The following is a 16,362-nucleotide window of genomic DNA, read 5'->3' as shown; positions in this document are numbered from 1 at the left end:
AGCAAAACACCCAAACACCCGTCTCTGCTTCCCTTTGTCGCGTTTCTTCTTCTCTGTCAACTGTGGGGAAAAAAAAAAAAAAATGGCCACTCATCTTCATCGATCCCCTAAAAATATTTATCCTCATTATATTCTACAAGGAGCAAACGCAAGGACAAGTGTGAAGTCTTCTTCTGGAGCAAAGACAATTAATCCTTTCACATCTGCTCAAGTTTAAAAGGCCACGGGAAGTACTTGCACATGAAAAATACTTTTTAAACAGAAAGGGACCCCAGGACCCACTGACCTGGGAGGGCTCCAGGGCTGCAAGCACACGGCGTCAGAGAACCTGCCGCAGCTGGCAGCGCATGTTAGGGCTGAGTCCCTTGCAGAAAATCTGCGCCTATTAAACAAGGGGATGAATTTAATCTCAATTTCACAAAATTGCATCAATTAGTTGGTTTATGCACAAACTATCACTTTTTTTTTTCTTTTTTTTTTTTGCCTGCGTCAGTTTGTAGTGTTACTTAGAACTAAATGCATTTAGACAGAAGTTTGAAAATTACAGCAAAACAGTTTATTAAAGAAATGGAAGGCGAATGTGTGGAAAATATTTTAATGTAAATTACATGAAATTACTCTTAAATCGAATAAAGTTAAAAGGGAATATAAGTTTAAGCCCCTTTTTGGTGTTATTTTCCCACTCTTGCCTTCTTACATAATACTTGGAAAAAAAAAACAAAACACCTTCTCTGCTTGTGCTCGCTGTTTTTATCAAAATTCCTCTTGAAAATAGTGTGTCTGTAAAGCTTTCCAGTGGTAATTCACCACATTAAAAATAGATAAGCTTAAGAGCTTGCAATGCTTGAAGTCTGAATATTTACCCATGTTAGGATGTTTGAGTGGCACTGTCTGCGTCTGATTTAGATCAGATGTGAATTATGTCATCTTCTTAGCTCAGTATCAGCTATGTTGCTATTTTTTGATATATAGCAACTATTAAGTACAGCTATTATTCAATGCAGATATGCATATTTTCAGCTGTCTGAGGTACAGCCGTACGGTTAATGTTTCATCATTTGCCAACACTTCCCTACAAGAGGACCTGAGATATTGGCTCTTCCGTAGGAAATAACCATGGTGTCACTGGGTTATTTTTATTTTTTTTTCTTCCTTCCATAGAGTTATGTCCAATGTTACATTTTCCAAGGCATTAAAAAATATCAAAATACTACATAAGGACCATTAGCAATACATAAAATGCTACTATAAAATTTTATTAGGGTGACCCTTTCTGCAGAGTGTTCCATATTTTTAGACATGGTTTTGTATAAGCTTTAGAAAAGGGCATGGTTAGTCTCTCAAATAATGATAATGAAATTTTTTTTAAAGTTCTGAATACATCTGAGTTGAATGGTATTGTTACATTTCAATTTTGTCCGTGTTTATTCTTGTAATTCTTTACGTCATTTTTTTCCCTCTAAACTTTAGACACTTGTTATAACTAATGAATAAAGTTAGTAACTAATCAAAGATTATCTACTAAAGGAAACTTCTGAATGAAACTTCTTAAAATGTGGCAGTCCTCTGCAGGTAAAATCTGTGTCACTTCTGGTAATGCCTTTACACATACTGCTGTACGTTTTATTTGTGATTTAATACACTACTGCTTTGGTATCGACTGCATATACTTCATTTTGATCTCTAACAAGCACCTAAATGTAATATATAGCCCCTATTATGTTTTTTTAAAAGTGCCTGCATAGAAATATATCTACAATTTACAAAATACTGCAACCGAAAATCAAAGCTGCAGACGCATCGCCATGTTTTAAATCCAGCCCCGCTAGAACGTCCAGCACGCTTTGTAACAGCAGATGCACAGAGGATCTTTCTCTGCATCTCTGCAAACACATTCACTGTTTCTTACCTTTTCGGTAGAGTGAAGAGACAGAAGTATGACAAAACGTAGTCCTGTATACACACTTACTGTATCGATGCTGGTTATGAGCAAGGATGGCACATGGATGCGTTACTGCGGAAACCTGGGTGGGAATCACTGGATCTTCCTGGGTCACTGAATACTTCTCCCTTTGCACTTTGTTAGCTTGTAGATGTGCAGGCCAAGACTTCTTCCTCTCTTGCCTCTTAATTTACGAGGAGAAACAGAATTCCTCCCAGTGCTAGTCATCCTCTTTGACCTCATGATCTAAGGTGTAGGCAGACCAGCAGAAAACTTCAATGATCCCTGTATTTATCTGTGCTGACACGTTGTGTGCTGAAAAATTGACTGCTAGGTTTTTCTCCCCTTGATTAGTCACATGCAAGACAGAAAGGAACAGCGTACAGAGAAGAGTTTTTTAGGCAATTCACTTCAAGTGCGCACAATATATAGCATCTACGTTACTTGATATTTCAGCGTATTTTGAATACATATATTTAATCAAATATTTAATTCTGTAAGTACACCAAGTATATTGGCCTGAAAACTTGAAGTGCTACCCTAAAGATTACAAAGGTGATGGCATTTTATTCTAAATACGTGCTTTCTTTTAAATATAAATATTATACGGAAAGTTGGGCTTTCTGGACACTTTGACTCATCTTATTACAGTTATCTGAACTCTAAGCAAAATGTAGATGAAGATATGATGTATGGGTTCAAATAATTCCAGTACCCTTTTGAAAGACTTATTTAATATTCCAAGATATAGCCAGACTAAAATAAAGTATCTACCACCTATGTATTTGGAAATTTTCCCTAAGAGCTACATTACTAATAATTTGAAACCACAAGAGTTGTGCGAGTTGGCAGTTCAACTGATGAAGCTTGTATTTTGAAAGTAATTCATGATGGTAATTTCATTCACATTCACATTACTTGAACTGGCTAGTTGGATTTGTACCAATTACTATTGCCAAAACAATTGTCACACATTTTGGATATGCTAGTAAAAACATGTTCCATTTTGGACAAATTTTTGAATAGTAAATGTTGACTCTTTTTCCACTCGAACACAAACACCTGATTTCTCATCCTGTTTAGAACAGCAAAGATATGCTGTGACCTTCTTGCTTACGGTCCAGCAGTCTTTAAAAAAAAAAAAACCCAAACAGTATTGTCCCCAGACTTTAAGCATAAGAGTGGAAAAATTTCTAAATTAGATGAGGGACCAGGTGTTTGTCGAGCTCATTTCATAGATCTTTAATTCATGGATACCGTTAAGCGAATGCATAGAAGACGTTCTTATCCTCATTGGACCTGCTTAAATGCTTTAAAAATAGACTACTTTTTGATAAAATGATAATGTAATGTATTAGTAATAACTTGTTATAAAGTGAACACTAAAGAATGTCCAAACTGGATGACATTGAAGATTTTTACCAACACTAACGTTTAAGATTCAATGAAATGTGCTGACAAGTATGAAGTCACTGTCTTTAAAAGGAATCTGCTGATTTATTGTTAAGCTTCCATTAGCCAAGACTGGTAGATTTCTGTGTTATACCTCCAGCAATAACTGTTTGGAATGTATTCCATTTAGCTTCTTCTGTCGTCGTCCTTCTAAGCAAACAGCTCCTCTGCTTGAAAATATGCAACAAATCAAATCAATTAAAATGAATCAATTCGGCCGGTAGAGTGGTGTTTCAGAATGACTCTGAGGACCATAAATTCAAATTAAGGCTTGCACGACTTCTTTCTAGGTGTGAAGAAAGAGGCTCTTTGGCATATTAGCAAAAGGAAAGAGGGAAAGCAGTCACCCTGTTCAACAGCATTCACCCGGGATGCTTCCAAACCTCACTGGTGCTGAGGGTTCACGTAGGCAGGTTTTACAACCGTGTCATAAACCGGAGAATGAAGCAGACAGACATAATGGCAATTAACTGCACCTAATGTTAACGTTCAGATAAGGTTAAGTATGATGGTAGTCATATATGAGTGGAGTAATAGGGAAGTCAATTATTGCAAAACTTTGATCGTGGCCATACGGTGTTTGTAATTTTATTCATCGCATGCTTTGCTTGTTCTGATACTTCTTCACTCCAGGCAGTAATGTGGGCTGTCAGATTCAGTTTTTAAGGTAAAGGTATGATGTATATATGCTAATTTATACAAGTTCAATGCATATATTTTTTTCCTAACTGTCTTTTAACAAATCAGATTGTACTACAGAGCCCTTGTTCCGGTTTTAGTCAGCTTTTAAACATAGCTGCAAGCGCACACCATGCTCTATTGCCAATAGCGATTGTTTGCTTTTTGCAAATACGATGAATGCAAATACTCTTCCCACCATTCTGTATTACATTTGATTTATTCACCGGTCTAGACCCGTGTGTGCCTTCTGCTTTTCACAGTCTGAATGAGGACCTAACAAGTGTGGGGACAGGATTAAAGTATTGCTCCTGACATTAGATTCCTAAAAGCAGCCTTTGTTCTGCTGCTCCTCTACATGCCTTGTGCTTTACGGGATCATCCTATGGGTCATTTATAATCTATGGGATTTAATACTTGAAAATATCATTTCAGTATTCAGTATTCATGCTTTACCTTTTGTCTTCAGCTGGTCTGAACTGGAAGCCTACACTTTTATTATCTACTTAGAACAGAAAGAGATTAATATTAAAGGGGTATCAAACTCTTAAATATCCACAAAATTTGTCAAAAGAGATAGAGCCACACTGCTGGGCATTATGTAGGCATAATTAGAGTGATACAAAGTTTAGCTGACTATGTATCGGCACTATTTCTGCATTTATTATCCTGATTTTCTGCAAGGGAATACTGTGTGACTCTTCATGTTTTATATTTAATTAACTGCTAGAGAAAAGCAAAATCATCTTCATAGTGTTTCGCTTTTCCGGTTTTCCAGTTTCAGTGGTATTAGGACTTTATCCCAAACTAGAATTGAGTATTCACATGGAGAAAGGGAAGAATGTGATATGTCGTTTATTTCTTGGTGTGATAGGTACACCCGATGGTTAAGGAAACGAAAAGCCAGTCAGTTTTGTGGTATTTTGTGATGTAGTATCATCACTGCAAGAGAACGATGACCATTCACGTTAAATATTTAGGTTGGACATCATGCGGTGTTTGAGTTTTCACTGCAAACTTACACAGTGTTGAGAGCATCTACTTACCTTCCAAAACACTTCTTAGCTCTTCCACTTTTTCTCTGCTAAGTTTTACAAGGCCTCCACCTCCACCAACATGTCTGGTACAAAACAGAAAAAATAAAGTACTATCACAACAAATATGAATAAGGTTTCGTGATAATTTTTGTGATAGTTTTTACCACTTGTGTCAATTGCCTCGTGGCCGTGCCAGTTGTGTGGGTCAAGATTATTGGGGGCTGTATTTTGTATGATTCAGTAATCTCAACTACCGTACCCCACCACTGCGGGGGGGCAATGAATTCCTAGTAATGAAGTTTTGTATTGACTTTCTTGTTCTAAAAACTGATTTAAAAAAAAAAAATAATAAAAAGTTCTTTTTCTTTCAGGTGGGAGATGAAAGAAGGTGCAGATCTTGAAGACGAGGAGAAAGTTATGGTGGAACACTTAAAAAATGTTTATTTGACACAGAGCACTCCTACCTCAGAGGATAAAGAAGAATAATTACCTTGACAGGTTTTGGGTAGCACCTTTTTCTGAATTCAACATGATTAACTTAATGGCTTAGTTATAACTGACAGGACTAGAAAGCGCAGGAATATATATCTTGAGTAGGAGTTTTAAACTGAAGAATGTTCCCCTGTTATTGTCTAGTCACCCCATCCAGGCAGCAATTGTTCACACATGCATAAGGCGAGCAACAATATATGAAAATGTCAGTGTCACAAAACAAGGAGGGTGTATCTCGAAACTGCGGAGGCATAAAACCTGAATGACAAACCAAGAGCTGTTTTAAAAGTCTAAAACTCACTCTGAAAATAATGCGACTTTGGGCTTGTGCTAAGCAAACACCCGTGCTACCCTTCCATCGGCCGTTTTGGAGCCAGCGCCAGCCTGCCCCCTGTTAGCGTCACTCAAGGACCTTTTCTCTCCCTTGGTGTTTGTGTTCTAGTTAGTCCTGCCATTAAACCACCCAAAATGGATTAAAAAGGACAGCTACGGGTCATAGGTCTGAAGTCCTTTTTGAGCTGCTCCAGGATGTGTATGCTTGGCCGTTATTCCCAAGCAAAACTGCATCGGCTTTATTGCCCTCGCGAATCCTAATTTAACATCCAGTTATGGCTTAAAAGACACATTACAGATAAACTGGTTAGCAGCTTTTAAAAGATTTGAGAAGCATCTTTTTATTTAAAAGAATTATTCACAGGCAGTGATAGGCTCAAAGGCCTACAATATACAATATTTATTTTGGATAAATGTAGTAAAAATTCAATTTTCAAAGTAAGCCCTGTCCGATATTCAGATTTTCCAAATACTAAATGTTTTTTCCATAAAAGTTCTTCATCAAAGACTGAAATAGCTGGGTTAGACAGGTGGCTATTGTGACAGTATTTTTTATACAGAAGGTGTGGTTAGTATTTCCTTAGCTCTACAGAAATAATCCATCATTTTTTCTATTTGTTTCTTGCCCTGGAAGTCCAAGGGAACCATTTCCTCTGCCTGATGAAGGACCCTGGCAAGATCTTGCAATCTGAGCTGCAGCTATTCCTGCTCCCACCACAGCTTCTCGTAGATGCTCTCATGGACATAACTCAGGCCACTTGAATAGGAGGAAGACACATTTTTTTCCTAAAGATTTCAGCAGCGTCATGGGTAACCGTAACACTAACACTGCTGTAGAGCCTAATCCGAAAGGCAGTTTTTCCTCCTTTTAATTGCTTTTTTTCGTCATGCATGTAAAATATCAGACCACTTAAAATGAAAACGGAGACCACTTCATCTTACGAATCTCCAAAGATCTTGTTACAACACCGCATCAACAAAAGGGCTGTGAGGCGCTGGTGCTTCAAAAATGCTAAAAATAGTATTTAAAGAATAAAACAGAATTTCCTCTGCTGCTGATATAGTCGTTTCAGATCATAGAGAAGTGAGGAAGTGTAAAAACAATTTTTCCTTGCTTTGTATTGCACCTTTGAAGATCAGTTGTGGTCTTAAGGCTTCAAACATGGCTACAGGGATTGCCTATGATGGCAGGTACAGTATTCTGACAGATAAGGCACACGTGCTCCAAGCCATACTAATAATGTGCTCATGTACGTGGAAGCTGGAGTTTAGAATATCCTTCCTTATTTTATCAAAATCTATTGTGCATAATTAACTTTTTTGTATAGCCGCACAAAGTGAATTCCTGTCTATGTGGTGAAGCTGACTGAAATACTTTTTTTTGAAAAAGCTCCCCTTCTGGGAAACATTTATTCTGAATAGGATAAACGTTGCAAGTGAAATGAGCTAACCCACAATAAAAACCCCTCACTTACTCTGCAGTGGGAATGTCCATACGGGGAGTTATTCCAAACTGGTTATTATCCTTTAAATTCACAACACACCTGGTTCTGGAATAATCTGTAAATAGTCATGTTAAAAAAAAAAAAAAATTCTTTATGCCTCTTCCTCCCTGCCAAATTAATTCAGCAGTAACCCACTGGGTTGCACTAGGACAATCTTGTCTTTCTTAGCAAAAGTATATTTATAATTTTAACAGTGTGGAGGTGACGAGACAGAATAACTAGCCTGAATAAAAGCTGAATCTTTGCAGAGTATTTTATTTGGACGTTTTTCTTACCCAAACCTATCTCTGTATATGTCTTTTAGAGTATCTGAATGTAAGGTAATGTGTGTTTGAAACTGAACTTGTCCCTCAATCCTGACTGAGAAATAGCACGGCTCGGTCTGGTGGCAGTGTAGCGATCCTATTAGCTGACCTTCAGGGTATAAAAGAAACATCGTCTTGGCAACATCAGTTATGCTGGATAGATACTTTTGCAAAATTCACATTTGTTCAATAAAATTGCAGCAATAATAAGAGTTGTATAACTAAGATTGCTAAATAACATACCATTAATTTATCAAGGCTGCTTACTTCAAACTTAAACCCTTAATTGAAGAGAAATGAAAGACACTTGAAAGAGCTGATCTTTTTTACATTGTAAGGTGTGTAAAATTAGGAGTACTTGTATAACAGATTGCTGCTTTCTTTGGCTTTTCTTAATAAAACAATAGTTCTATATTCTTACCAAAAAAAAAGTTCTGCCGATTCTAAGATTAATTTCATTCTGGAGAGTGATGGGTTCATAAAGCTGCAGAGTTTTGCTTTTGTATTTTATGTCCTGGCTCTTTGTCACTACTTGTTGATCCAAGAATGTCTCACATTTACATTTAGCCTCAATAAAAGAAGGCAACAGGAGCCAGATTTGCTGGCTGCCGTGTGGGCTCTGTGTTGCCTGACCACTTGCATTCTGGCCATTTTAACTGCTCCTGGAAAGGTAGTAAAAAAAAAAAGGATTAAAGTCTGTTGAGTCTGGCCTCATTGGCTCAGCTGAATTAGCTTAAAAGGAAATTATTATATTTATAGCAATGAATTGGATCAGATAGCACAAACTAGGTAACTGTGCATTATCACTAATGCTTACGCCTAATTCTCATTTAACATTTCTTTATGCTTAGCCTTTTTTACGAAACAGGCTTAAATGGGAGACTGCATGGCATGGAATATCTCTAATTACATTAGTTTAGCATCCAGTTCAGAGTGCTCCAAATCTTAACATCTTGCTGCTTTTGAAAGGTAGTTAATAAAATCAGAAGCAGGGCAAAATTGAGATGGCGTTAATAGTAATGAAACTCAGAAAGGCAGGAGAGAGAGAGAGCATTTTCGAAAAGATAGGCATTGAGACATAACCCTGCCTTTTAGTGACTGCTGCCCTGACAAACAGTGTCCCGTAGATCATGCTTTATTCCAGGAGAGGGCTTTTGTAGAGACCGCAGGCAACAAAGCTATTTGTTCGGGAAATATGCGCGGCGGCAAATGGATGTTCTCTGATTCATCTCTACATCCTCACAGCAGTGCGAGGTAGGCATGAGGCTGGCTTCTTCCAATTAGCTTCCTCTGACAGAAATATTCCATTTCCCTCTCAGCTGGGATACCAATTATATGCTGATATAAAACTATTTTATGGAACTCCTTAAAAATATGCGCAATCATTTTTAGTGACAGACACTATTCAAACTTCCAAGGCAATAGTCAAAAGACCGAGGAATTAGACCCATTGCCCAATTAGGCATGAAATGAGAGAGTAACTTGATGGCAACGGGGAGATTTCTAAGCGAGCATACAGATCTTGAGGAGGTCCTGGCTGGTGCAGAGCCACTTCTCTGTACTAAGTTCATGCTGTAAACAGTGGTATGAGTGGAAGCAGAGGCTCTAAAACTATTTTAAGTGTAAGTCCCAGGAAGTGGGCAAGGATGAGCTCGCTTTTTGCTCTACCTTTGGACTCCCAACACTTGGGAAGCAGGCTGAGCCGACTGATGTTGCCAGGCAGGCAGTAGAAGAAAAGCGTGCATGGCCTTGAGCAGGTATCACTGAGGGCCTTGTAATTCCCCTCAGTAAAATGATGGAGGAACCAGATTAATCCTCTCTAGCTACAGCATTTGGGAACTGACTGCTAGCTGTTGCTGCAGCAAGCGAAACAATGATATAGAGGTGGCAAAAAAACACTCTAGAAAGCAAGGAATCATGCAAGCAGGCAAAAATAAATCCAAACCCTTTTTTCTTTTTGCTGAAAAAGTGATTCTGTAAGAAGCGTCTCAGGAAGAACTGGCAATTACCAAGTACTAATGACATAAAGTGATCATCTGAGTTAAGATTCTTTGTCTAAATTTAGTAGACAGCTATCCCTAAGCTGACAAGGAGCCACTCCAGTCATGGCTAGTGCAAATTTGATGACTACCAGATCAAGCCCTTTAGATCCATGACAACATCTGTGATTCTGTGAAAAAATTTCAGCTGTGAGTAGGTTGCAGCCATCTCCGAGGAGAGACTTTATAGTGTCTCCCACTGAAGAAAGCGTTTTAATGTTAAAATAGCTCATTATCCAGTTTCTGCAGTAAATTGATCCAAGCTCCAACAGCTTTGGTGTCTACACAGCCCTGAGTCACATCCCTTCTCCTTCTAGAAATGAGGCCAAGAGCCGCATAATGGTGATCATATTCAACAGGTATCATCTTCTACAGTTACTGACTCAAAGAGCATCCCATGTCTGCCACGACATACTCCGGTTTCAAACTTTGTTCATGGTGGAGGTTTGCAGCAACAGCACATAATTTTGTCTTTTCCCTTTCAGGACAGTTTTTTTTTTCTGAAAAATAATCTCTTTTCTGCTCTCCCGATAAATAAATACATTGATGAAAATTACTGCTGTAAAACAAGCACTCAGTCATTAGAAAACACCTGATAAATGATTACCAAAGCACCCCCATGTGTGTTTCTTAAGACAACTGTTAATGACATGATCATATAAATTATGTCCCTAGATGAGTTCACTAGAGGACAGAAATATGGTTACACAACAATTTTCAGAAATTTATAATTACACGATATCCAACTACTTTATTTTTTTGTCCCATAATCTGTGTTGTCTATGTAAAAAGACTAATAACGTTTGGATATTTGGTGTCCATCAAGAAATAGAATCACATAGCTCTTCATGTGTCATCCTGACTGTGTTTTGTATTCCACCTCAATACTGACTTTCAGACATCCTTGAAAAACTTATTGGTTAATGTTTGTTATATCTTAGTGTGGGTATTGCTGGAACTCAGTTATATATGGGGAGATAATTCATTTTCTAGATGGTCATACAGACACAAAGCAGTGTAGGTCCTATGTGGGTAATTATTTCAGGTTTAGGGTTATCTGAAGACTTAAGCTCTTAACGTTCCACATGCATTTTGTAATATCTGTGCTTTCCCATTGTTCTAAGTTACCTGTGTTACCTGGAATAGTGGAAGCTATTTGCATGCATTGCTGTTTTTTACTTAAACTAATGCATTTTGCCCCAGGTTTTATTTCCTTTAAGTTCTCTGAACTTTTAATTTACACTTGGAAATCCACAGCACATCTGTTTTCACAACCTACAAACACTTATTTACATATCAATAAAGCCTATGCCTTCTCAAACCTGATAGAGAACCCAGAATTTTATAAATGTAAAATTCAAACCAACCAGCTGCGAGGTTATCATTCAAGAAACGCAGTAGCTGTTTTCACTTAGACTTTCACCTCTCTGTACATTCCAGAAATAACATCTTTAAGGAGTCATTTGACTCTGTTCTGGACTCTTTATCGGTACCTTGCATTCCATATAATAAACATGTCTTAAATGGGCTTTATTATGTAGATTGAGATTATGTTTCCCTCTAGAGAATGGAACGAATATTGGGGAGGTACGCAGTTGAAATGGCAGGTGGTTTTTGTTCTGGCGTATGGATTAGCAAACAGATTACTTTCCACAGTAAACCAGATGTGGCTTTGGGAATGAAATAGTCTTGGCAGGAATGCTACCTGCAGGTATGTATTGAGTTCAGGAATGAGCATGTGCTGTGAAGACTTTCTTCAGAAGCAAATGGATGAGGTCTCTTCAAACACCATCAGTTTCTATCCCAGTTAAGGCTCCCCAACCTCACACACGCCCATCCACTTTATGAATGGACAGATTGATGGAGGTTCTTGCATTAATGCAACGCAAATGTGTAATGGTAATCATCTGGCCTCCTCTTCTCTCCAGACAAAGAATGGACCAGAACGTGGTAGACTGTTCTTCATTTCCAACAACTATCCAGGTCCCTGATCGGCGTTACTGAGCAAGATGTACCTCTGCCAGGCTCTGGCATCAGTGCGCAGACACCTCCAAGCTAAAGAGTCAAAAAATGTGGTTTAATTTTGAAGGTGCTGTGTATGCCTGGTGTGGTTCTTGGATTTGTGAACCAAAACTGACTAGTCCTGCAACCCTTTCATCTTCATTGCCTCCCCTTCCCACCCTTCCCCAGTGTTGGCTCAGCCGTCAAGTTTTATGATCGCTTCTGCCGTTTGCTTGATGCGGCTGCGACCACACCTGACACAATATATACACACACAGCGTACAAAATACACACGCAGCCATTAACTGTCTCAGAGAGCATGCAGTATGAGTGAGTGGTTCTCCAGGCCCAGCAGGGAGACACTTTTTGGTTAAACCTTTTGCATTTTAACCCTACACTCCGTGACATTTAGGCAGACCTCCAATCTGAGAAGCTTCAAGGTGGGACACACCTGGTTATTTTGCAGGAGCTTGGTAGCTTGGTTTTGTTTAAAGAAGAAGAGATATTTTTGCTTTTTATTATGCTTATGTTGTTAATTCTATTGCTTTGGTTGCTGGTTTGGTTTCTTTCCATCTGGAGTGATGATTGGTCAATACATGACAGTTACAATCTGCTTAAGTAGTTTGGGCATTGATAAAGTCACTGTGACTGCCAGTAGCAGCAGTAATTTGTGAGTTTAGTCTTTGTAAAAAGTGTCTATCATGGCAATAGGCAGGATAGGAATTAATTCAGTCTAAATCTCTCTACTAAAATGGTCGATCATCAACCGGATTTCTTAGTCCAGCTTTGTCAGGTCTCTCCCTGATAACCACGGTATTCCTTCTGTGGTTAGAAGTGGGATGAACAGAAGAATGCTGGCACCTTATGTACTGTGCCTTTTTAGGGATCTCATTTTTCCAGCTTGAGTTCCAAAAGATGCACTTAAACTACATAACAGAAAAGGTACATGTATTTCTTTTCCATTTTATGTGTACACAAATTGTTTAGATGACAGTTGTACAATTTTTAAAAAAGTTATATAATACCCTGGAGCAGTCATCTGCTCTAACATGCATAATTTATTCAAAAATCATTTGTGGAGTTGAGGGATTGATAGTTTGGAACAGAAAAATTATAGGTATGCTAAGTACGCTCTTGCAAAAATAAATCATGTAATCATATATTGAGATCCAATATTTCAAAATTCAAAGTACAATTAAATTGTTTGCACATGTAACAGCAGTGAAATAACTTTGCAAGGTTTACATCATAAACCCATATATCTACTGAGTAAATAGTAGAACACAGACCATAAAGTTCTGTCAATAGCATTGCTTTCAATCTTTGTTTCATTCCACCAAAACTTTTCATATCAGTCTGGCATTTTTTTGAACCACTATATACAGGACCAAAGAATTAGGAGTGGTAACTTGAAATATAGATCATATATATTTAATCTTTACAACAAATGCAAAAGCAGTAAGTGAAAAACAAAGACATAACAGACTGTAAAAACTCTCGAGAACATATAATGAAGCATAAGAGTGAATGTCACGACAGATTTATGTATGTTCGAGTTTCAGCAAAAACTGCTGAAGACAAATTTGAGAATATTTGTGTATCATACTTTTGGCACAATAGCAGGAACCAAAATAAATTATCCAGGAATAAGACATAAGAAACAGATTCTGGGTGTAAACAACAAGCTGAATAAGAATTTTGAATTAAAGAAAACTTTCAAGCCAAAAGAAAGAGAGGTTTTTCAGCCTTGCAGAGCACTCAAGAATAATGTTGGTTTTTCATGAGTTTTCAGTATTTCACATATTTTTTTTTTTAAGTTTCTAATTTAATTCTTGTGAAAAGTGCTTCTCAAGAGGTAACACATCATCTTTGTCAGGAAAGCTAACATTTTTATTTTTCATGAAATGCATTCTCTGTATTTATGCACTATACACAGTACACAAAAAGCCTATTCCATCGATGTCAAGCCAAAAGAACAAATGAAAAGAAACTACAAAGGGAATTCTAAAGAGATTTTTTTTTTTCTCCCACTATCTTTTCTTTTGGGCTTAGCCTCAGAAGGAATTTTTGTGTCCCAAAAGACACAGGATAACTTTTCCCAAGAATCACACATCCTAAAGGTTGCTATTCTTGCATGCAACTGCTAGATGACAAGGCTGTGCCTATTTTTATTAATTTTTGACCTCTGGAAAAAAAAAAAAAAAAAAAAAAAAGAAAAGTTTAATTTTTAAGTTTTAAATAATTGAGTTGTTTTCCAGTTCTGTGTCTGACAAGAGCTGGGTTGAAGTTGCTCAGGAGTGAGGCCTCTATTGTGCAGACCCATTGCTTGGCATTAAGTATCATCTCACAATTTTCATAAAGTAGGTAACACGAGAGGGGCAGTACGACAGAGCAGAAGTAGAATGCATTTTTTTAATGTGATTTTTTTTTCTCTACCTGGGTGGCCTTTGCATCTTTTTGTCACAGCAAAGAATTCATAAACCAGATCACATTCTTCAATTTCAGGACTCGGTGTAAAGCTCAAGTAGAACAAACAGACCACCTGACATGTATCGCAAAGGTAAATCCAACCCATGTAAAATGAAAGTGATCGGTTTTGCCATACTTGGGTGCCCCTGTTGCGAATTGCACTTATGAGTTTTAACGTGCTCTTAACCAGCAGCAACCTGACTGAGAACTAAAGACGTTAACGCTTCACACCATCAGGTGCTGAAAGCAGAAACGTAGGTACTTCGGAAAAAAAAGGGCTGTGGTGTTCTACCAGTGCTGAACCACAGGAGGATTTAACAACTGCTTATGAAAGTTGCATTGCAGGATAGCTATTAAAATCAGACATCCTACTTGCTACAATCATCCATCAGCTGCTTCTAAAATCCTGCCCACCTTCTGTGTGTCATCTGGAGGAGATAAAGTTTTAATTGTGAGCGGGTGGTATAAAAAAAATGGGAAAAAAAGACAAGGCACCTTCTGTCATTCCAAATTTCTTGTCCTATCTTGCTTTCTGCTTCAAGTGTCTTTGTGCCAGTTGAAGTTTTGCAGGCAGCTTTTAAAAAGACAAAAAAAAAAAAAATAAAATCAATAGAAACAAATAAAATCTAAGACAACAAAGAGCTCACCATGAAGAATGTATTGCAGAGAATGGGAATAAAAAATACTACATATTGCAGCTTTTCCCCTTTTATGTTTTGACTCTTTTGTCGCCCAAGTTTCAAATAATTCCTAGTTTCCTTGGTATCCATTACCAAATTCCCTTTTTGTCTGTTTATTCTGTGTTTGTATCTATGACCTTAAGAGCTTCTCCCCTGTTCCCACTAAGCTACAGTATTATACATCAGAAGCTTGCATTTTGGGGTTCAAAATGGTTTCATTCATAATATTTTCATTCAGCTTTTCTGTTCAGTTTTTTTGAGTTGATGAGACTTGACATTTTTTTCAGCCATTTGAAATAAGCCTTGTTAAAGCAGTATTTATGTTACTGTGATAAGAACTGTCTTCAGACCATGATCACTTGTCATAGACACGACAAATATTTGGTTCCCTTGGTGTGCTCCTCTTTAGATATGATGATGAAGTCTTAAAATAACTTCTCCCATCTTCAATACAGTTCTTTTGAGTTACGTTTTTTGCCTCTAAATTAAAAAAAAAAAATAGTATTTTCGTACTGACAGCACTGAAAATTTCATGCTTTGTCATGCAGGCTGCAGCCCTCGGTGAGAACAGCTTTTCTCATCTCCATGCTGCAGACAGATGCTCATGGAGCCACTCGCCCAGGTCGGTGCCTCCTTCATCAGCTGGCTGTCCTGCTTATCTCACATTCCCAGCACATCCCAGGCCCCTTCCTTCCAAAGTATTTTTAGTTTAGTGGCTTTCTTGAAAAGTCTCTGGGTCTTGTTTCTGAGTTTGATTTTTTTTTTTCCCCCTCTGTGCTGTTTTCAGTGCAGTGTCGCCGCTGTTTCAAATGACTACCGGTTGACAATTTTTCTCTTTGAAACTCCCTCTCTTTCAAATTCAATTTCCTAATTGCTTCATGGGAAAGGAACACAGTCTCTGGCCTTTGTTTTATTATTTATAATTTGGGAGGGGAAAAACAAAGGCATGGTAACAGAAAGGACTCCTTTAGGGATCAAGTCCAGGCAAACACATGATAGATGTCTAGTTCGTTCTAGAAAAAAAAGAGAAATGCCTCTCTCCTGCAGATCCGTGACTGTCTGACTGTTGGCTTAACCATTCTGGCAATCAGGTATTGTGAGGTCTTCAAGAAACCTTAGTGTCCCTAAAAGAGACCTTTTTCCTCCTCATTTACCCTAGCTAATGAGTTCATAGCCAAGGTTTTCTGCCAGTGCTTGATTTTTAACTTTATGCTGTTAAATTTTATTCCGTTTCTCTCTCTAGTCAAGAAGATCATTACTCATAATACCTTTCAACGTAGTGTCATTTCATGGATGCACGTCAAATTCATATCTCTGTCTCATCAATTACTATATTGCACAGATTATGTCCACAAACTGATCACAGTCCCCAGAAAGACCTCCTGCTCATTTCCCTCATGCCCAATAACTGCTTTTCAGCTTAGGCTTT

General features: G+C 37.9%; 1 protein-coding gene across 4 annotated transcripts in view; it reads left to right on the top strand.

The window, feature by feature from the left end:
- KIAA0825 (KIAA0825 ortholog) overlaps positions 1-13,925 on the top strand; it is a 255,047-nt gene extending 241,122 nt beyond the window's left edge. For 2 of the 4 annotated variants that reach the window (XM_026866727.1, XM_026866723.1), the window contains exon 21: positions 5,481-6,315. In XM_026866727.1, coding sequence (XP_026722528.1) covers positions 5,481-5,595 — 115 coding nt within the window. In that variant the 3' untranslated portion in view covers positions 5,596-6,315. Of the gene's footprint in view, positions 1-5,480; positions 6,316-6,568 lie in introns of those variants that run through there. The other 2 variants (XM_026866725.1, XM_026866724.1) reach the window with 2 other exon arrangements.
- Positions 13,926-16,362: the final 2,437 nt, after the last annotated feature.

The sequence above is a fragment of the Athene cunicularia genome, assembly GCF_003259725.1.
Source record: "Athene cunicularia isolate RWA chromosome Z unlocalized genomic scaffold, athCun1 chrZ_part3, whole genome shotgun sequence".
NCBI lineage: Eukaryota > Metazoa > Chordata > Aves > Strigiformes > Strigidae > Athene > Athene cunicularia.
Note: the sequence above shows the minus strand (reverse complement) of the source record. Positions and strands in the feature narration are given on the sequence as shown.